This window comes from Physeter macrocephalus, chromosome 8, assembly GCF_002837175.3.
Source record: "Physeter macrocephalus isolate SW-GA chromosome 8, ASM283717v5, whole genome shotgun sequence".
NCBI lineage: Eukaryota > Metazoa > Chordata > Mammalia > Artiodactyla > Physeteridae > Physeter > Physeter macrocephalus.
Window position 1 is genome coordinate 19,726,710 of NC_041221.1, and position 22,950 is coordinate 19,749,659.

Consider the following 22,950-nt stretch of genomic DNA (forward strand, 5'->3'; position numbering starts at 1 on the left):
CAGATCTGAAATCCATTTCCAACACTTCCTAGGGAGGGATTGTGAGAAAATTACGTTCATTCCCCATGCCTTCGTGGCCTCACTCCTACCCATGGCTGGTGCAGAGAATGAATGAGCTATACATAGACATCTCTTAGGGTGGGGATCACATCTGTGTAAATTGCATCAATGTAAATGGCGCATGATGACTGCTTATTAACCTTTAGCCAGTGTAACAGTTATCCTCCGAAAGGTTCATTTAGGTTTGGAAGTATTTTAGCAGAGAGAGATAAAATGCAACGGACATGGGAATCAGTCAAACAAAACAGCAGCGTGTTCCATGAATAGAACTGGCATAGCTTTTGAATCAGTGCCACCTAAATATGTGGATATTTTGAAGTCTGCTTTCACCTGAAACCATTCTAACCACATTTTCTGAGGCATCCACTAAACCTAGTGATTTTTAACATAGTGTTAATTTACTGATTATTAATGCCAAAATTATTTTTATATGGCTTACTCCAAGAGGACCGAGTATATTTTGTCTTTTCATTAAATTAGATAAATATTTGCAGTACTTTCTAGGAAATTCAGCTCTGCAGTGAAGTGGATCTGTCTTGAGCAGTTTATAACCCACTGGAAATACTACACACAAACCAGTTGTGTGTCTAGACATGGGAAACAACTTTAAAAACTATTAGGTCATTAAAAGTCTTCAAATAAGAACACAGTATAAGACAGCATTCCTTTTTGTAATTATTAGTTTCATTGTTTTGTCACTAACTCCTTTGTAGAGCCCTGTTGAACAGATCTTTACGTTCAGTCTTTGAACATCATGCTTTTAGATGCTAAGAGTTCAGAGCCAAAGTGATCTTCTTTATGCTTTAAATCAGGACAAATTTATACAAAAGTCAATATAACAATGAATTCCATGACATGTAGACTATGCACACTTTACTTAAATGTAGGGTTCCACCTTAACACGTTTTGCATCACAGTTTTAAGGGTTTTATGATTTGTTTTATGAATATTCATTTTTAAAATCCATTTTTTTTTAGCACGAGTTCCACCACTGGCTTTGTGTGACAACTTTACATTCATTTCCTCTCTGAACGCCCCCCTGTAGACATGCCCAAGCCTCCCAAGGAAGACCTTTTCATCTTGCCTGATGAGTATAAGTCGTGCGTAAGGCACAAGCGGTCCCTTCTGAAGTCCCATAGGAACGAAGAACTGAATGTGGAGACATTGGTGGTGGTTGACAAGAAGATGATGCAAAACCACGGCCATGAAAACATCACCACCTATGTGCTGACAGTACTCAACATGGTAGGAACGCCCTTCTTGTTGAAGTCATGTGTGTAATTCCACCTAATGGGGGGTGTGTGTGTGTGTGTGTGTGTGTGTTTTGCATCCTACTTTTATTTGTGGGTTTATGTCTTGTACACAAGAAATATTTTATCTGTGATAACTCCTTCACTTTTACTATGCGCCAATCAGAAGATCCTTTTTCAATCCTTCAGAGAATAAAATTCAGAGGATGAATAATTTGACTTTCTCTGTAAGCCAGTAACATATTTCAAGTTTACTGATGTCTTCATTTATCAGAAATCTATAAGAGGATGTGGAGACATCTGAGTGCAGTAAATCCACCCATCAGCATTATATGTGAGATTTTAGATGGCTGTATAGAAATCCCCATCTTTTTAGGGATAGGAGTGTTCAAATACTGAATATGCATTTTTCTATCGACAAGAACAAGGAACAGTACTCCCTTTAGAAGGTTGCTGCAGAGAAGATGTGACTGTGGCCACTTTAGTCACGAAGGAAGAGCGGAGCAAGGTGTCTAAGCCCTATTCCACCCAAGTGAGACCTGCATAACAGAAGACAAAGCATGGGGCTATCAAAGTGTATTTTAACATAGTTGAGATGACAGTGTTTGAAAAATGTTTTATGTCCTACCTCTATAAACAGAGTGCCCCTAAATGTATTTCAACTTCCCATGAAGTGGTGTGCTTGCTATTACTGTCCTCATTGTTGGTGGCCAGACCCTCATGGTTTATGATCTCCCAGGGAACTGAGGGAGGAGGTGACACAGACTGCAGGTCTGTGACTGCCCCCACTGCAGGTCTCTGATGTGTGCAAGCATTGCCTCTGTTCTGCAGAGCTTTTCCAGCATTTCTACACCTCGGTGCCAAATTAGCTCCCTGCTGCTTCCCGTGACTGTTGACTTGTCCTGGCTCATCACCCCATATGCCACTCGGATCACTCATTTATATACGTGTGACCATCATCCCTAACGATGGTCACATCATCCTTCCCTGATCACCTTCTCTCCACATTGTTTTCCTTCTCTTCCTTGTATCCTCTTGGTCTTTTCCCAAGAACTTCTCTTATGCTTCTGGAATGTTTTGCAAGGACAGCTTCAGGAGGGCTCACCTGTGTATCATCACTATGAGTTAAAAAATAAATTAAAAGAAACAAAAAGAAACCTCCTTATGTCTAATGAGGACACTTACCAACTAGGAGGCCTGATAAGAGGTGTTTGATAAGAGGTGGAACCTGCCTCCACAGACTTCATTATTTTACTTCCAGGCACCAACAGTAAGGATCCAACAATTGGTGTAATTGGCTGTTAGATATTCCCATACCTGTGTGTCTAGCAATGTAAGAAACTTAACCTTGCTATGTCACTCGAGAACACAGGATTGGCCTTCAGCTGTGGACTCCAGGCTAAGGGCTGGGGGAAATGGCTGCCATGTATAGGGACTGATGTGGATTACCTCTCCTTTTCAGGTGTCTGCTTTATTCAAAGATGGAACAATAGGAGGAAACATCAACATTGCCATTGTAGGTCTGATTCTTCTGGAAGAAGAACAGGTATTCTTTGAAACAAGTAGCTTTTTTCCCGCTGAAAAATAAATGCAAAATAATGCTTTGTTTTCCTAAATATGATTGTTCTATTGATTCTTTACTTCTCTTTCCCTTGGGGACAAAAATGTTTTAATATTTTGTGTCTAATGCAGTGAGTTTCTTGTCAGTTCCTGTAATGCTCATTTGTTTTTTTGTGTGTGATTTTTGTGCAAGAGTAGTAAGAAATACTCATCTGATTGGCTAATAAGAAAATGGAATAGAAGAGCTACTTTAAATACCCTGTTGGAAATATACTAGGAATGCAAGGTGCAAAACTTGTCCTCAGCCACTGTGAGCTTTGAGGATGGAGATGAAGTGAGCCCTTTGATCTTTTGCTAGAAGGCTAACAATATCCTGTAGCCCAGAAGTTAAATTGTACTGTATGGCAGTGCATCGTTGTACTCTATTGCCTCCCAACTGCCGAGACTGACCTTCACCACCTTCAGTCTCGGGATTTTATTTTCATAGACATTCTAGGATGTCAGACACATTCCTCTCATTGCACACAAACCTCCAGATTATGCTGGATCTTGGGAGCAGTGGGGATAAGACTGTCTGTTGCCTTCATTTCAGAACCCTGTGTGAACACACAGAGGTACCCCTCCGTTCACAATAAGGACTCGTGTGAATATTCCGTGGCAGAAGTAAGGGGGACGTCTTAGCCATAAAGGGCTCTCACTTGTATTTTGCCCCAAGCTGGTCATTGATTGGACCTGGGGGAGTAAACCCTGGGTCCTAGTTAGGCACCCTGCGTCCAATTTCACCCTCGCTGACATCTCCACAGAGTCTCCTGTTAGCCACAGTTGTCTTGTTTATGAAACAAATGATTTTTTGATGAAATCTGAGATCATTTATGAAATCTAAGTTGCCTTCAGATTTTCAGGTTCTGGGGTGCTGCCCTCTTTCCCTGAAGGATGGGGCATGCACGGGCAGACCTGCTTCTAGCCTGAAGAGTACGATACAACTCCATTGTCTGTTGTGTGAGTGTGTCTGCAGAGGGGGTGCTGAACTAGCAGGGCTTCTCAGGTGACAGGTTAATTATTCTTTGTATTAAAACGTTTCACCTTGGAACTCATCCAAGCTGCAAAGAATAAGCGAGGTTATCATTTGATCGTACACCTGTGTTAACTTTAATTAATTCAGGTTTCCTGGAAATCACCCGCTGAAGAATGTAAGGCATGTCCCAGGGTTGATGTACAGCATTTAGCTTGGGTGCATTTGACTCTCTGGAAAGACATAATAAACATTTAAGGAGAAAACATAGTCAGTGACTGAGAGACGCAATTTCAAAGCAACACTCTGGTCATGAAAGCTTTAAACAAGTTGTTGTCCTGAAATTGAGGTATTTAACCTGGTTTTCTCTGACCATCCTTAGGAAAATATAGCATAACTATAAATAAGCTTTAAAGAGCTCATCTGCCTGCCAGCTTTGGGAGATGTTCTTGCCACCCACCCCCCAAGTTCTTCATTTACCAAGACTTCGGGTAGCCTTCACTCTGATCTTTCACTGCTGATCTATTAGAACTTGGTATATATGGATAAGGTTAAATGTCATCTGTATAGTTTCCTTCTAGTTCCAGCCTATTTGCTAGAAATAAAGCTTTGTCAGTTGAGCTGCCTCTTCTCATAAACGTGGTGCCTCTGTAGGAAAGTGACTTAATTTAACACCGTAATAATAACTCTTAGAAGAGTTACAAATTTGAAATCTTACTTTGCCCAACTTGGTTATGAAATAAACACAACACCATCTGGGTGTGTTTTTGTGTATGTGCAAAGTCTCGTATAAACGATTCTGTTGCCTTGTATAGTTTTGCGGTGTTTTATAAAGACTTTGAATGCGAACATTTCATGCACAGAAGTCATCTTTCTTGGGTCATTGAAATATGTTCAGAGTCAACAAATACATCCCAACTGTTTTGGTACAGAACTAGAGAAATAAACATGAGCGTCTACACTGAGTCTGTACAGGTTTTATATATGACACCCTCCTTTGGATTTTAACACATAAAATGGGTAAATTAGTTTCTGTGCCATCCAGATCCACCTGTGTAACTGAATCCAAGTTAATGCTAGTTTTCTGTGATGACAGGGCCAGTAACAACTGCTTGACAACATGTTTTCTTCCTGTTATCTCGGGCTCCTCGTCTGTCTCCTGCATAGCCAGGGCTAGTGATAAGCCATCATGCGGACCACACCTTGAGCAGCTTCTGCCAGTGGCAGTCTGGATTGATGGGGAAAGATGGGACTCGCCATGACCATGCCATCTTACTAACCGGCCTGGACATATGCTCCTGGAAGAATGAGCCCTGTGATACTCTGGGTAAGACCCTCTGCCAGGGTTTTGAGAGACACGTGTGTGCTGTGCGCCTTCAGTGGCCTAGGATATGGAGTATTTTTGCCCACATTCCGAATCTGTAAGCTGTAGCTGCTGCTGGGTGGAGCTGTAAGGAATAAACTCCCTTCCCTGTATAAACGGTGGCCAAACTGAAGAGTATGCATTTATTCACCAAAATCAGTTCTTTCACAAGAAAAGGTCTCTCACAGATTCAAGAGCTTCTATCTCTTCTAATTTAAGAAATAATTTCTTCCATTTCTTCTTCCAGTGGTGAGAATAGGGTCAACAGATTCAAGGGTGTCTCATTCTATGGAAAAATACTAATACATTTATGAATATTTGTAGAGATACTACAACAGTATTGGATTCCTCATTTTTCCATTTCTCTGTGAATATCTCAATCTTAGCCATTTTCAACATGTTTATTGGGCTGGGTGTATCTTGGTGGTATTTTATAATATGATAAAAGGTTTTTACACTTTTCCAAATAGTGTAAAGCACAGTGTGCTACTGACCAAGGATCTCCTGGACTTTTTTTCCTAACTCTCCATTTCTTCCCAAGATCGTAGGGAAGAAGGGTCTTTATTACAAAAACATTCAGATAAGACTTGGTTTACTAGAGGTTAGTCCTGACTACTTGTTCCCAGAAAGCCCTGAGTGCAAGGTGGGCCCTGGGCTGCCTCTGAGATCTTAGAATTCAGGAGGTTCCCACCCTGCACACGATAAGCTCACTGGGCCTAAATTGTACAAATAATGCGGTTTACACGGAAGACTTGCTTTCATTCTGGGGGCCTGGAATTTGGGCCCACTCCAGGCAGGGGTGCTATGTGACCAGCCCCCCAACCAAAGGCCAGGGCTCTGAGTCTCTAATGAGCACCCTGGTGGGCAGTGTTCCCCTTGTTGGAGGAATTAAGTCCGTTTGTGCGACTCCACGGCGGGAGGACGCCCTGGAAGCTCCTGCCTGGTTTCCCCGGGCTTCTCCCCAGGTGCTTGTCCCTTCTGCTGATTTTACTCCGTATCCTTCTATCCCTATTAAATTACACCCAGGAGCATGACAGATGCTGAGTCCTGTGCAACCTCCTCGAAAGTCCTCCACTGTGGAGTGGCCTTGGGGACCACCGGACACCCACCCTCTACAGCACTTTTTCTCGGGCTTTTGAGAACACAGTTGTTTATAGAAAAAGGCTGAAATTCTCCATCTGCAGGGAATCCCCTCTTCAACTTCGCCGCCATTATAACCTGTAACTTGAACATTACATAGAACCATGGATTGTTTTCCACGAAGGGAAAACAGACCCCCTTCTCCCACATAATTCAGGGCCCTTTATATGATTGTCCAAGGGTTTCCTGTTTCATATTTCACCTGACAAAGATGAGAACCAAATTTCTCTGAAGGACAGAGGTAAATACACACACGTGACACACCCCCTTTCTTTATTTTACTACAATATTGCTCCTATATGTTCTTTTGATCTTTATGTCCTGTAGGATTTGCACCCATAAGTGGAATGTGTAGTAAATATCGCAGCTGTACGATTAATGAAGATACGGGTCTTGGACTGGCTTTCACCATCGCCCACGAGTCTGGACACAAGTAAGTGCATCTCCCTGGGAGGATGGAGCCTGGGGTCCTCTCTGGACTGGAAGATTGTCTAGAGATGCTGGTGCAGTAGCTCAAGCCTATGAGGGGAATTCACACATTTTCAGTGAGAACGCCAGTAGGAAACGCTCACGTAGGCACTTCTGTTTTATTTGAGGGTCTCGTCGCACACATTCTAAAGCTGTAGCAACACACATGTTTGCACTTTCCTCGCTCCCTTCGTCCCTTCCTGCTCGCGCATGTGCATACAATCACAGACTACGGACTCTTCTGTGTCTGCTCCTTTGTCCTGGGTTTTGAACTTGGTCCTGTGGGCTCATCTCATTTCATGGTTAACTCCTACGGGAGGACTCCACGTGACTGAAGATGGTAACAAGCCCGCCCATTGGTAACTTACTATTCTCAAGTTCGCGTTCTTATATCACTTTCATAACTTGTAGAGATGGGTTTTGACTGGTGTGCAGAGTTTGGGGCATACAGGGAGGACAAGAGATGGCGCCTGGTGGGAGCTGGTTTGCTTCCCACGTCCCCACGTTCCCACCATTGTCAGTTGTGAAATGGGGCAGCATCAGGGGGAGTGGGGAACCCGGGGCTTTGGCACAGATGGATAGACACTGATGCAGGACAAGCAGCTCTCAGCAGCGGGTGGCATGTCCTTAGGAGTACCTTTTTAAGTGAGAAGCTTACCTTTATTCCTGCAGAATGAAACACTTCTATCCATTACTTATAGTAGGTATTATTCTTAAATAAGATTTCGTAGTCTAATAATCTATAGACTGCCTCACTTTGAGGCACCATCTATTTAAAAAAGAGGTTTTTCTCAATGGGGCCCACTTGCTGATTTCCTGCAATCGCCCTGATTTATATGCGCATCAGCAGTGATAACCCAAGTGTTTTCCTGCTGGACTGAAACTGTACTTGAAGCTTCTCCTAGAAATTGCACAGCCAGGAATTACAGCTTTTTTTTTTTTTTTTTTGCGGTATGCGGGCCTCTCACTGCTGCGGCCTCTCCCGCTGCGGAGCACAGGCTCCGGACGCGCAGGCGCAGTGGCCACGGCTCACGGGCCCAGCCGCTCCGCGGCACGTGGGATCCTCCCGGACCGGGGCGCGAACCCGCGTCCCCTGCATCGGCAGGCGGACTCTCAACCACTGCGCCACCAGGGAAGCCCACAGCTTTTCTATTTTCACTTTCATCCTCATTTTATTTGCAAATTACAAAACTTGCAGAAGGCAATGTGTGTGATCTGGTCTTTGCAAAGTTGATTTCTCCATCCCCTGTTAGAAATTGGGCCGAGGCTACTCGTGTCATCCCGACCTGTTCAAAGCATCTGTGTGTATGTGTGTGTGTGTGTGCGCACATGTGTGCCTGCCCTTAATGGGCTCTCACAGAGGCCCTGCAGACTTTGGCTCTGTGTGAACTGATGACCTGAAAGTGAAGCTTATATCTTATTACTGATCCCTTCCTCATTACAGGTAATGATTGACTTTTTCAGTGCCTAGAAAATTGCACCTACACTTTACAAAGCTTTCAGTTAAGTCAAAATTGTAAATAGGCTGCTAGAGTTAAAACTTCAAAAAAACTCATTATTTTAACGACATGGGGCTCTTGCTGTCCTCTGAACCATACCTGAATTTAATTAAACAATCAAAGTAAGAAATATTTAAGTCATCAAGGGCTGAACAAATCAGCATTAGATAAGCCGTTGAGATTCAGGCCCCTGGTGCATCCAGGACGAGGCTCCCAGTCTTCCAGTCAACAAGTATTCGTGTTTGCTTTTATTTTTTTCTTAGAAGTCAACTATTGATGTTTCCTTTCATCACTAGGGCTGGGTGTGGATGGAAAAAGAATTTCTTCCAAACAAGAGAAAAGTGTTTTTACTTGCAAGTGAGAATATAGATGGGAGGAAGGAAAGGAGCTCTAGATTTGGATGCAGGCAAGTCCCACTCCTGATAGAACTGACCTCCAGAAAATGATCAGCTCCTTCTCCAGCACCTGCTGCTTAGAGAATATTGTGCAAGAGTCAGAAGGACTGGGAGCTCTGAGCCTTTGATGTCACCAGTGAAACGGCTTCTGATCATATTGAGGAAATAGGAAATACACGTGGGAGGTGTGCACATAAAAAGCACATGCTAATTGCCAAAATAAGTGATCGTAATGGTAATAATGTAATAATAATAATAACGCTGATACCTGTTCTTTGTGGAGTAGTTTCACATGTAACTCTAAGCCTGGAAACGCCTGGGGATGATCTCTTATCTTCCCTTCACTAGCTGGGCAAGTAGACTGGGCTGAACATTCAGCACAAGAGGCGTGGAGCAGCTGCAAGGGGTCAGAGGTGAGCTGAAGGGGGCGTACTTCTAACACATGGTTAGCTGTGGCAACTGCATCAAATGAGAGAGGCCACAGCAGGGAAGATTCAGCAACCCAGCTCCGTGAATTTCAGGTGAATCGAAAACAAACACATTTATTCAGTTTATTCATTTAATAACTATTATTACTTGGAGAAGGAATCATAGGTTTAATTCATGGATCAAACAGCATGCCTTCCTCTTATCCTTGGCAATGAGCTCTAAGCAGAGTCAATTTCTGAGTTCTGTACCTTAAGAATTAAAAAATAATTTTACATTTATTAAGTTGTAAAACATCCTGTTTCGCAGATGAATTTTACTTCCTCAGTTTGGTTTACATTCCGAGGACATTATTAAGGTGGAGGAGTGCTTCTCTGTGCCTTTCAGCCATAGGTTTCCTAACCGTTAACTCAAAGAAAGATTCAGTTGATGCCCAGCTAGTTTCTTCTACGAGGTTCAGTTCTTTTTATCCTAAGACATCTTGTGGTTTCTACTGGGGAATCTGACCTAAAAATAGGAATTGCTAAGAACCAGTGTTTGGATCTGTGTTGGGAAGGGGAAAAGAGGGACTGGAGCTGAAAGTGAGGATGTGTGCTTTCCCTTAGTGTGTGGGACTGAGCCAGGACTGGTGCAGGGCCAGTTTCCTGCTTGTTTTAAATCACTTGTCACAGGATGTGTGGTTTCCTCGATGCAGGTGTTGAAGAATTGGCACAGACACACTGAGGGCTCAACTACACATTTTGAAGAGTATGTCATCTGGGCATGAATCCATTTGAAAACTTCTCATTTGTCAAAGGAAGTAATGCCATTAGATGGGTAGAGCCCTGGGACTCGTATTCTGGATACCCTGTGGTTCTCTGGCAGCCTGACAATGACCAGGCTGCATCTCCCGATCTCCTCTTCCGTGGGTTTCCATATGCCAAACCTGTAGAGCCTGTGAGACCTCAGCAGGTGCGTGCAGGTGCGATTTAACTTGCATTGTTTGAGCTGAACGTTCCTTGTATATAAAGTCAGCTTAAATACTTAATTTGCATGATCATTTCAGACCATTTCATCAAGACAACATTAAACATACTTACTGTGCTCAGGAGTATTCATGATCCATCATTCTGTCCCCTGTCTTTTCCACTAGTTACTGACCCATTCACCAAGGCACAATTTGCATTCTGCTAGCAAAGCACTGTGTAGGATTATGTAAAATGACTAGCGATCCATGCCCTCCAAAGCCTAAAGAAAGATAAGATAGGCATGGCATGCAAGGGGTCAAGCAGTGAGGGCTGTAGGCATTTCAAGAGATGCAAGGAAAATCAGGGAAATCTTCTGGAAGGAAACAGAGTTGGTGTGCTGATGCCATGCAGCTCAACCATACTTGGCTGGTGATGTCAGACTCCCTTTCAAGCATTTGATGGTGATGTGTTTGCACCTCACTGACTTATGAATGTGCTCTGTCATCAACCTGAGCCCCTACAGCTGGGTCAGGGGGGCGCTGGGTGATTTTAAGGGTTTGCGGAATATCAAAGCAGGTGGCTGCTTAAAGATCACCTGGTCTGGTGGCTGTCAGACTGCCCCCTAGGGAGCCCCAGCAGGTTGGAGCATCGTTTCTTACCAATTTTATTTACTGTCATTCCTCCTAAGATTTTTGTTTGTTTCTGTGTCCAAAAAGTATTTGAAACCCATTGACCCTTGGCTGAACTGCCTCCTCACCCCGCTACACACACACACACACACACACACACACACACACACACACACGCACAAAATATGTATGCAAGTGATATCTGATATCTGGGTGTTGAGAGATTTGATCAAGACCACATTTGAATCTGGGAAAGAGACATTTTGAATTTTCCTTTTTGACATGCATGGTGCCAGGTACTCTGAACAGTTTAAGAGGAAGGTTTTATTATCCCATTTTATAGGTGAGGAAACTGAGGCTCAGGGACTTGAGAAATTTGCCCCAAATCAACCCACTTGTGAACGACAGGAGCAAGACCCTGACGGAGGTTCCCCCGCCTCCACAGCCTGTGTTCTCCCAGGTTATCTGACCTGCCCTGGCCCTGAGAGTCCCACATGACTGCTGTCCCCATGTCCACTTCCCGTCTCTCGGGGAGGATGGGTCTGCTTCTTGAAAAGCCTGCATCAGGCTCTGGACAAGTAGATCCTACCTGTGGTGCTATCATCACCTCCAGGGTGTGATTTACTATCCAGATGACTTGGACCCATCGTTGCTTTGAAGGGTTTCTCCTTTCCTTGACCCACTGCTGTCTGATCAGCCTAAAATATTGGTACAACCTCTAAAGACGCTTGGCTGTTCATCATTCTGGGTATATCATTAGTAATAAAGAAATACTTGCTGATGTAATTGAATAACTCAAGAAAATTCTATAGAAGACATTAAGAGCATGTGATATTGAATATAATTCTCAAGTCCAAGTTAATCTGAAATTATGTTTACATTTGGGTATTTGAGTTGGTGTTGTAGCTGGAAGGTTGTTCTTTATTCATTCAACAAACCTCGGTGGAGCACCTGTCACGGACTAGTGAGTCCACTTGCACTCGGGCTCTGAGCACAGTTAGGAAGAGCCCCTGTAGATAAGAAAGAGAAAAAAGTGCATTGTTTTAACATATAGGGTGATAACCACTTTGAATAAAGTACTATGAGTCATGGAAGCAAAAAAAAAAAATGGCTGGTATGTATAGCTTGAATAGTAATTTTATTTCTTTGTTGCCAAATACCAACCTTATCTTCAAACTGTGCCCTATTCATTCTCTTCCATGACTTTATTAATGTTAATATCAACTGTGATGGTTGTGTGGTATTTTCATGCCACTGTGCTGACACCCACAGCAGTGCAGAATATGGGATTTGTACTGCTTGGAAAAGCAACTCGAGACATAGTAGTGCTGAAGTTTGGGTGGGCATCAGAATCACGTTATTGTGTTAGGATTCGCCCAGATGCCAGAGCCTAACCCCCAACTTACTAAATCAAAAATCTAACAGGGTGGGCTTTGGGGAGGCACATGTGTGGTGCATTTCTCAGATATTCTGATACTCCAAAAAGTCTGCGAATCACTGAAAATGCCTTAGATGAAAATGGTTAAGACCAAGGTGTCCCCAGACCTGGGATGTTGTGGCTTTGAGTTCCTTAGAGATGTAGGCAAAAGTGGTAGCAAATTCATCCAGGGCACTTGCAGGACCCTAATTTGTCTTCTTTATATTCAGGTCAAGGGCCAGCCAGGGGAGGGTACTTTGTTATTTCGTTTTTATCACTTTCTCCCCAAAGCAGCCTCCACGTGAATCCTCTCCATCACCGTGGCACATTTCTTCTGCCATATGGTTACCCTCACTTTGATTGATTGCTTTTAATAGAACTTCAGAGAATGGGTGGAGGCCGAAATGACCACATCTACATCACCCTTGGTACTGAGCAGGAATTTTGCAGAAATTCGACAATGTTTGTGCGCCAGATTTCCTTGGACACACCCTTCAATCACGCTCCAGTTACACTATTTGCACGGGTCCCGCCCGGGCTCTGACGTCAGAGTGTCGCGTTCCAGTCCGGACTCGGAGACCCTGGACAAGCCTGTCTCCAGCCCTCAGTCTTGCTGTCATTGTAGGCTTGTAGGCTTGTAGTAAGATTCGGGTTAGAAACTATAGGTAATGTGCTTAATATCTTGTCTGAAAAATAGTGCTTACAAATGGGAGTTGTCATTTTTACTGCTATTATTAAACAGCTCTAAGAAAAACAGTTAAGTCTTCAGCCTCGGACACAAGTGCAGATTCCCTGGCCCCCTTTTGGAGCCCACTTCCCCTGTGTTGGTGTCTCCTATCCCTGTGACCCTCCCTCCATTCATCCTGGGACTCTTGGTGGCAGAAAGCCCACGGATTCAGTAGCCCACCTGTCCTTCTTTGCTTTCTCCCCTCTTGCTTTTCCCCTTCCTTCTGTATCCCACTCATTCAGAACTGCTCTCTGGGAATCCATACAGTGATCGGGTGGGTACCAGACATTAATGGCCAAAAATGGCTTGACTCTCCAAGGGTGTATGTACCCTAATGGGAAGTCTTCAAGGTCACGGAGCTCCCAAATCCCTGAGGCTTTCTTCCCAAGGCAGTCGGTTGTGCTCTTCTGAGGTGGGTGAAGATGGTAACATGAGGCTACCCCACAGGACTAGCTTTAGGAAGTTAAGAAGAAGAGACCTACTTGGTGGGGAGAGGTAGCCGCTCAGTCAATGGGATTCTTATAGGTGCAAGGCTGCAGTTTTCTCGAGTGACAGTAAGGGGTTGCTGTTGGCATTGTGGGATTTGAACATCTGCAAAGGACCCTATTAAGAGGTCCCATAGCCACTGTAGCCTGAGGTGTTCCCATATACTAAGCTAAGGCTGGAGCCCCAAAGTGGTCTGGTTTCAGTCAAGAGTAACAGACGTACCTTCAAACGACGCCTGCAGATAAACGCCACCAGAGCTACTCACTGGGGTTCCATGGCGCCACTTCCTCCAAAGGGATGTAGGGAGTCTGGTCGGGTACTGGCCTGCTGTCAAAGCCTCCAGCAGTGAAGACCTGGCATGAACTGGATCAGCACTGGGTGTAGGGACAAAATGTCAGCACCACCAAGAGGGCCGGTAGTGGTTTAGTAGTTCTTAAATTGTGTAAACCTCACACTCACCTATGGAGCCTGCGTTTGTGTTTCTGACAAACACCTGGAAATTCTGACCATGGCTGGTGAGCAGCAAAGGGCGTAGAGAGAGAAGAAAGCAATAAGAACATCATCAGCTTTTTCAAGATCAAATAAACTTCCCTCTACATCCCACTAGAAATGCTTTTTTAGGATTAAAATGTCTGCCCTTGGCAGGCATCTGGACATGTGCTCCGTTTTGATGTTGGTGTGCACTTTCAAACAGCTGGACAAATGGTAGTTCTCCAGGAAAGGTCTGTGACCTCGTGGATATCCTCCCCTGTTTGGCTGTTAGGACTCTTTCTTCTGCTACTTAGCATACAGGAGAAGGGGGGCCTTCACATTGTTGACTTGCGTTTGTTAGAATGTGTTAGACAGTTGAAACTGTTATTTGTTTTGAAAGACCCATTTCTTTCTCTCTCTCGTAGCTTCGGCATGGTCCATGATGGAGAAGGGAACGTGTGCAAAAAGTCTGAGGGCAACATAATGTCCCCTACGTTGGCAGGACGCAACGGGGTCTTCTCCTGGTCACCCTGCAGCCGCCAGTACCTGCACAAATTTTTAAGGTATGAGCCCCTAAACCTGGTTGTGTATCTCTCTGTGCCTTTGATGATGGTCCCCATTTGAGGGCAGCTGGAGACATTCATTTGACCAAGGAGTTTGCTAAATACTTTCTTAGAGCCTCAATTTCTGCAAGCTTAATCTGATATCATTTGACCTTTAGAGTCAAAAGAATCCCTTAAGATACTTAGCAAACCAAAGTATTTGTCACTACCATTTAGTTGTTGTTGTTGTTTTTAATTCTTACTTCTATAACCAGACATTTTCAGTCCATGATTTTTTAATTTTTTAGTGTTTAAATATTTTCTTGTAGTTTTATTGAGATATAATTGACATACCATGAATTATTATTATTTTTTTTTACAAAATACGTTTCTCATTAGGAGGAAAAAAATAAAAAAGAGTATATAAACCTTCACCTGGGTCTAAAATTCTATAATTTTAAGGATTATTTCTGGAAGGTTTTATCATAGCTCTAATTCATTTAGGGTATAGAACATTAAGGAGGTAGAGTTTGACCCCCTGAAAAAGAGATACTCAGTAGATTTTAAAATTTTAGAGAAATAAGGGACTTTAAGAAACATTTTTAGATCTGCTAGTAAAGTGGATTATCCCCCTGGTTTTCTCTCTTTCTTTCTTATTTTTTCAGTAGAGCCCCTTTTCTTTTTTTTCTGCTGCACGAATTAACCCGTCTTGTCTCTAGAACATCATTTGGGTAGGGTCTCAGGCCTACTTCTGTTGGCTTTACTCACCACGTTGTGTTCATTATCCTATGGATGGCTCTCTGTGCTCACCTGGGGCAGTGAGCGCACAGCTGCTTTCCCTTTCTTGCTGCCTCTTCCATCACTTCCAGACCTCATAACACATCTTCTGAGCTGTGTCCTGACTACCAGGCTTGAGGGCTCCAGCCTGCAGCTGTGGTCCTTCCTCACAGCCTTACTTGGAGACCTCAGATGAGACATTTTACCACTGAAAGGAATGATGACTGCTTTCCATATTTTGTGCTACCCAGGAAGAGTGAGAATTTTGTAGATAATATCTGCACCCTGGTAATATAAACCTATATTCTAGGAATATACACTTGATCATTTTTTACATTTCTATCACCCAAAAGACAATGTTCACATGGCACCATCGGTCCTTCCAACATTTGCTGTTCCCTGTATGATGTTCTCTTGGAGTCAAGCTGGGGATTGTTAACACTTGTTTTAGCTTTTTCATGCACCTGTTCAAATGTGCATGCGTGTGTGTGTGTGTGTGTGTGTGTGTGTGTGTGTGTGAAGGACTCTGCTTTCCCTAATAAAGAAGATAATTCACTTTAGTTCACGATGCTCTTATTTGTATTAACAAGGAAATTTTTGAGTTTTCTATGTCCCAAATCTTTTCTATAAACTTCTACATTCTTTTCTTAAAATTTTACTTCTTTTTCATCTTAATGACTCTGATGAAGATATATAAACATTTTAAATTTTTTGAAATATGCTCTGACAACTTGAAAATCCCAGGGATGCAAAGTATAGGCATGCAGTGAGAATCAGCATCATGAAAGAGTCCAGAAAAAGTTTTTAAACTGCCAAGAAATATAGGAAGACTCACAGAAAGGAAATAGTTATAGGCTTAGAGAATAATTATTTTGATGCATTAACTATGGGCTGTAATCTTCAAATCAGAATATGATCCTGAGAATACTTATTAAGATTCTGGAGTTCAAAGCCATTTTGTCCAGTGATACTGGAATGGTTAAACATATGCTGAAGTATGCTTATTTGTTTTTGTGCCAATCAGTAAAACCCTTCTGTAGCCGTGCAGTAACAAACATTTATTTTCAGGGACTTTACTGATCTTTTTGGACCACATAATAATAAAAAGGCAAGATTTTACATGCTCCCAAATTTGATTTCTCACAAGATTAAATTGTCCAAGATAGCCTTTCATTGTCAAATTCACTCTTAGGATTCATTGTACTTGAGATGTCTAGTTGTGAATTGGACGTGTCCACAGTGCATCAATCCTGATTTTTCATTGGCTTAATGAACCTGAGACCATCTTTTACATGTTTGCTGACTTCCTGATTTCTAAGTAGTCAAAATACTGTTATATTCTCCACCAATTAGTTGGCAATTTGGACATGATCCCAACAGTGAGTAGGGATAAACGGCCAACTTTACAAAGATGAATCTGTTTTCCTTTATGAGAAGCCTAGCATTGGGTACATGGAAAAATATATATATAATAAGGGAACTCAATTAGCCTGAAGGTGTCAGCACAACTTTTCTCTCTACTCGGTAGAGTTAAGAAGGACAGATGTGTTTTTGCAGTAAATTCCTCAGCCTCATCAATAAAGACATACGCCATTTCCTATGGGCAGACACAGACCTCATCACATTCACTCATGTCTGTATCCGGGAGGCCTAAGACTTTGGAAATTTTAGCTCGTTATTTTAAACTTAATGACAACAGAGACTCATCTTCAATTTGCTTTTTAAAACTTGAATCATGCATTTCTGATCAGTGAACACACCTCCCTGCTTGTCCTATGAATCTGCATCCATACACGAGAAAGGTCATCACAGGAAAGCAGGAGTTTGAGGGATGCCCTGCCGTACCCCAGACCACCCTGTCGATAGGAAAACTTGATTTGGCCTGAAAGAGTATGTTTTGGGGCATAATAGAAATAATACATTTCAGTTCACATCTTGCTCTGCTGTATAATGTTCGTCTTAAGAAAAATAAACCAACGAGTCATGGCTGAGTGCAGTTTCTGTGAGACTGGAGAATGGGCACCGCCATGTCGTTGATCAGAGAGGGAATCAGAGCTCATGTGCCGGTCAGGTCTTCATCACTATGCCTGGGAAGGCCTTGACCTTGGCAACTAATATAACCTTTTCTGGGGGCTCCCGTTGTCTCTCTAGGAAAAAGAGGGGATACAAGTAAAAGAACTCTCGAGCGCTTTAACGTTTTATGGTTCATGAATCAGAGTGGGAAGAGGACTTTGAAATATTGTTGCAGAACCTCTGGCCTTGCCCTATTTTCTTCATTGACATTATATATCTAGTTAAGTACATATATAGAAAAGTACAAAATTATAAGCGTATAACTCAATAACTTTTCACACAGTGAACATTTTAGTGTAACTTCTACCTAGATCATGATATGGAGCACGTTACAGTAGCCAAGTCATGGCAACAGCCTAAGTGTCCTTCAATGGGTGAAAGAGTGAAGAAGGTGTGAGATATATGATGTATATGTGGTATTTATATGTATATATGCACTGTTTCTAATTATGTCTATCTATCGACCTGTCTACCTATCTACACACACACTGTAATATCATTCAGCCATGAGAAAGAAGGAAATTCTGTCATTTGTGACAACATGGATGGTTTTTGAGGGCATTATGCTACGTGAAATAAGTCAGAGAAAGACAAATACTGCATGATCTCACTTATGTGTGGAATGTTAAAAAGAAATCAAACTCTTAGAAACAGAGAGTAGATTGGTAGTTTCCAAGGGCCGGGTGAGTGGGAGAGAGGTAATGGGTGAAAGTGGTCAAACTTCTAAAGCTCAGGTGAATGAGTTCTGGGACTGTCATGTGCAGCATATGTGGACCACAGTCAACAATACTGTATTTTATCGTTGAAACTTGCTGAGAGAGTAGATCTTAAAAGTTCCCACTACCAAATAAAAGTTCTAACTTTGTGAAGCAATGGCGTGTTAACGAACCTAAAAAAAACCTGGAACACGGCTCTCCCCCACAGAATCCCCTTCCTCAATCCCATCATCACCTCCTCCTTCCCCACAGACAACCATTCCTCTGACACAGAACGCCACCGTAGACAGTTTTGTCTGGGTTTGAACTTACTATGAATGGAGTCATGTGTTATGTGCTCTTTTGTGTCTGGGGTCTTTAGCTAAATATTTTGATTATGAGATTCATCCTTGTTTCTGCATAAAAATATGACACTCATTTACTTATTTTTAATTGTGTGGATATGCTCCAACTTTTTAATCCATCCTGTTAGTGATAGACATTTGCATTTCCAGTATTTGGCTATTATAAGAAATGTCACTGTGAATATTCTTTTGGTTTACACGTATATCTCAGTATACAGAGCAGAGGAACTTTGGGGTCATAAATATATACGTACAATGTCAGTAGACACTGCCAAATAGCTTTCCCAAGTGGCTGTGCAAAGTTACAATCCCACAAGCACTTATGAATATTCAGATTGTTCCACAATCTTGCCAACACTTGATCTTGCTGGTCTTTTTCATTGCAGCCAATCTTGTGGGTCTGTGGTGGTGGATCAAAGTGGTAATTAATGTGATTGAACGCCTTTTCACATTTTAAAGGCTACTTTAAAAACCTCTTGAGTGAAGTGTCTGTTCAAATCTCCTGTGCATGTTTTTGAAATTAAACTCCTTTGTTTTTCTGATCTCTTGTTGGGAGTACTTGATATATACTGAATAGGAACACTTTGTGCATTACAGGAAATATGTACTGCAAAATCTTCTTTCACTCTGTGACTTAGTATTTACACTTTTAATGGTGTCTTTTGATAAACAGAAGAGTTTTCTTATGCTTTTAAGGGATTCCAAATTATTCATATTTTTCCTTTAGGATTAGCACTTTCTGTACACCACTGGAAAAAAACTCTGCTTACCCCAGAGCCATGAATATATTCTTCCACAAGCTTTGTTGTTTTGCTTATGACATGTAGGCCACCTGACTTTTGTGTAGGGCATGCAGCAGAGTTCAAACATATTTTGTCCTGGTGGATATCGGGTGATTGTAAAATGGCTGCAATGCTTTTCCTTCATGCACCCACACACTGTTGTAACCCTACGCTTACCTCACTGACTCTGGGCTTAGCTGTGTGACCTGCTTTGGATGAGGGCACAAGCGCAAACCTGCCCAAGCAGGAGCCCAGCCAGAAGGATCAGGGGTGGGATCTGCTCATGGCTCTTCAGATGCGATGCTGACCAGAGCCGACTTTCACATCGCAGTGTTGAAGTGTGTGTCGCTGTGTCTCCCCCTGCATGGGACCTTCCAGGCCCCTAGTCTGCGCACTGGATCAGGCAGGGACCTCATCCTCAGGGCCACGTACAGATTCTCTGTGGCTCCTTTGAAAGTTTACATGTCTCTTGTTTTCAGGTTACTTTTGACATTTTTCTGTGATTTTGGTTTTCTGTAGAATTTCTTTCCTGTACCCACGTGTGTTTTTCTTTTTCTTTTTCCTGCTTGGGGTTTTAGAACTGCTTACATCTGTGATTTATTGTCTTTCATCAGTTTTTGAAAATGTTCAGACATTTTATCTACAAATATTGATTCTGACCCTTTCATTCTGTCTTCTCCTTTTCGGATTCCAATTATGTAAATGTTAGAACTTTTCACAATACCTCACATACATATTTGGTATATATTCGTTCTCTGGTGAAATTCTCCATCTTAACCTCTATTTTCTCAAAGCTAATAACCATAATAATTTTAAATTCCATTTCTGACTAGTCCAATATATGGATTCCTTATGAGTCTGTGTCTATTATTTGTGTATTCTCTTGGGTTTCAATGCTTTGGTCTCATCTCCCAATACATTTGGTAATTTTGAACAAATGAAGGATATTGTTAATGAAAAAATTAAAGACAAGATAGAGCCCCGAATGATGTTATCTTTTCCTTCTAGCAGACAGGGCAGTTTCAGTTTATCAGTAAGTCACTTTGGGGTTGAGCTGATGTCACCCTGGCATTCGGTCTTCCTAAACCGGCCTTTCAAGTTATTTCTTTACTCCTTCAGCAAAGACCTAGTATGGCTTCCGTGAAAATCTTGTTTACCAGGGCCGACCCACAATTTCAATCTTTATGTCCCAGCCCCACCAGATTGCCAACACCTTGCTCAGCCTCTCAGCCTCGTAAAAACCACTTTCCACTCGGCCACTAGGCTTCTTAGCATCTTTTTATGACTCATTAAATTCCTTGAGGAGAAAAATATTACTGGGTGTTGGGTTCACTTCTCTACTTTCCTTTGCTCTGGAAATGTTCATCCCTCATGTTCTTTTTACTTTGATAGCCTTCTGATGCCTGTAGAACAATCAGCCTCATACGTGCTGGTCCACCATAGTTAAAAGTGGAAGTCCTCTTTGAATTAAATTTTAAGGATGAATACAAAATAATAGGTTACATTTGATCAAACTATAAAAAATCCTGAATCTGTGAACTTTAAAAAGTTGTTTTCAATCTCTTGCTTGGGTTCATCAATGTAGCTGACTTTTCCTAGTTTCCTTTCTATGCAATGGGAATAGTATTGCCAACCCTGATGTAACTTTAGGGAGATAATGGGGAACATCTAACTAGTATATAGGAATCATTAGAGATCATTAGAGAGAGGTGCTGTGGAATTCCAAAGTTGCCAAATCACTTCTGTCATGGAGTGTTAGTTATGCTTTTATTCATTTTTCTCTACTTATAGACCCTTACATCATGATCATCGTAGCAGTAATAGAAAGATCATTTATTCAACACTCACAGTGAGCCAGTCACTGCTCTTAGCACTTTCCTAGCCTTTGATTTAATCTATTAAAAGGCTTCTGACCTCCTTGCATGTATGTTTAATGTCCTGTCCACAGTGACTGGTGCCCTTCCTCATGTTTTATGTATGTGGATATTAATTAAGGGCACACATGCATCAGTGGGCTCCAAGGCAATAGAATCTGGGACCCGAGTCCTGGAGACTGGGGCCAGAAAGATTCCGATCCAGGTGGACAACCACACAAAGAAAAGTTTGGGGATGCTTAGGCAGATCTACTGTTGTTAAGTTTATTGTGATTACAGAGGTGTTTTGTTTTTGTTTGTTTTTAGTTTTTGCTTATTGAAATTTATAAATAGGATATAGTTGCTATTTGCAAACACTTGTTTCTCCTCCCTCCAAATGCAAAAATTATACTGAAGCGTACTTCTGGTAGGGAAGAGGATACCCTATTTGTGGAGGAAGAAATCATTAGTTGGCCTTTAGCCCATCTTCTAGGGAACTTAAGGAGAATTAATTTTCTTCTGACTTTGGAATCTAGTCAGAAATCAGCCTGCGTATAGAGCATTTCTGGTGGAAATCATTGCAATGCTCCATGTGGAAGCTGGAAGCTACTGTGCAGGAAAGGAAGGAAGGAGGGAAGAAAGAAAGAAAATTCCAGCCTTTGAAATTGGCTGATGTGTTTTGCTGTTTACAGTACCCATTTCATCTTTTTATTGTTCCTGGCAAGAAGTGTACTTTTTAAGGTGTCTGTTATAGAAGCTCCTCACATCAAACATCTGGTTGTATTATCCTATTTCACTCTCCCCATGATAGGTTTGAGAAATCTGATGAAGAACAAATTGCCTCCCTGGAAAAGGTGAAACGTATTATGAACAATTTCAGAAAATGTGGCCTCTATATTTTAATAGAATTCAGATAAATGTTATATTGGACCTGAGGAGAAAAATGTCCCCTCTTCTTTATACGAGACATGTAGTAAAATTGCATGAGAAAGAAAAGGCATGATTGAATTATGTGTAATTACACATAATTCAATCATTGAATTACATGATTGAAGTTACATCTTTGGTAATTTCCGGCATCACCAGCAGTTCCTCTTTGTTTTAGCACTGCCCAAGCTACATGCCTTGCTGATCAGCCAAAGCCTGTGAAGGAATACAAGTATCCTGAGAAGCTGCCGGGAGAGTTATACGATGCAAACACACAGTGCAAGTGGCAATTTGGAGAGAAAGCCAAGCTCTGCATGCTGGATTTTAAAAAGGCAAGTGACTGTTGGCAAATGTTCAATGTAAAATTCTTCATAAAACCGTTTTATTCAGTGAAGCTGACGTTGATGTATTCTGCGTTTATTGGGTACCTACCAAATGTCAAATCCTGTATGTTAGGGCTGGTCCTACATAACAGGAAACACATGTTTTACTGGCAAAGCAAATGACAGTGGATAATGTTGTGGGGATCAGTTTCCTCTCAAGTACTGACTTGGCCTGTTGGGTCAGTTCTTTCTTTCTGATTTATCATGTGGGAGCTCAGCAAGAGCTCTTGGTTGGTGTAAGATGGCAAATTAATACACTGCATTCCTTTCAAATGGTATTTAAGAAACAATGTCCCCCCACCCCCCTTACCTTCCTCAGATATAGACAAAATTTACTATAAAGCAGTAGCCTATCTGGGACTTCTGATTATTAAATTCCTCAAATTAAGTGTTTCTAGAGAAGTCTTTCATAGAACTCCATTGACCCCAGGGACACCAGCAGACTGGTTTCCTCATATAAATTCCTCATATAACACAGAGACATGTGCTATTGCTAGACAAGGGAAAATCGAGATTTCACAGCTTGCCCTACTAAACCACTAGGAAAGCTACCCATAAGTTAAATGAAATTAACTATTTTTGAGGTTTCTTTTATTCTAGTTTATAATGAAATCAAGAGGAAAATAGACAAAAATATATAGTCTTCCAGAAACCTCCAACATTTCAGAACGCACTGGGAATATTCCCAATTTCAATCTAATGT

General features: G+C 41.9%; 1 protein-coding gene across 1 annotated transcript in view; it reads left to right on the forward strand.

The window, feature by feature from the left end:
• ADAMTS16 (ADAM metallopeptidase with thrombospondin type 1 motif 16) overlaps nt 1-22,950 on the forward strand; it is a 158,397-nt gene that overhangs the window by 42,973 nt on the left and 92,474 nt on the right. Inside the window, exons 5-10 of the mRNA XM_024122323.1 lie at nt 1,106-1,305; nt 2,773-2,856; nt 5,050-5,209; nt 6,713-6,818; nt 14,276-14,413; nt 22,043-22,196. Of these exons, the coding sequence (XP_023978091.1) occupies nt 1,106-1,305; nt 2,773-2,856; nt 5,050-5,209; nt 6,713-6,818; nt 14,276-14,413; nt 22,043-22,196 (842 nt within the window). The remainder of the gene's footprint in view (nt 1-1,105; nt 1,306-2,772; nt 2,857-5,049; nt 5,210-6,712; nt 6,819-14,275; nt 14,414-22,042; nt 22,197-22,950) is intronic.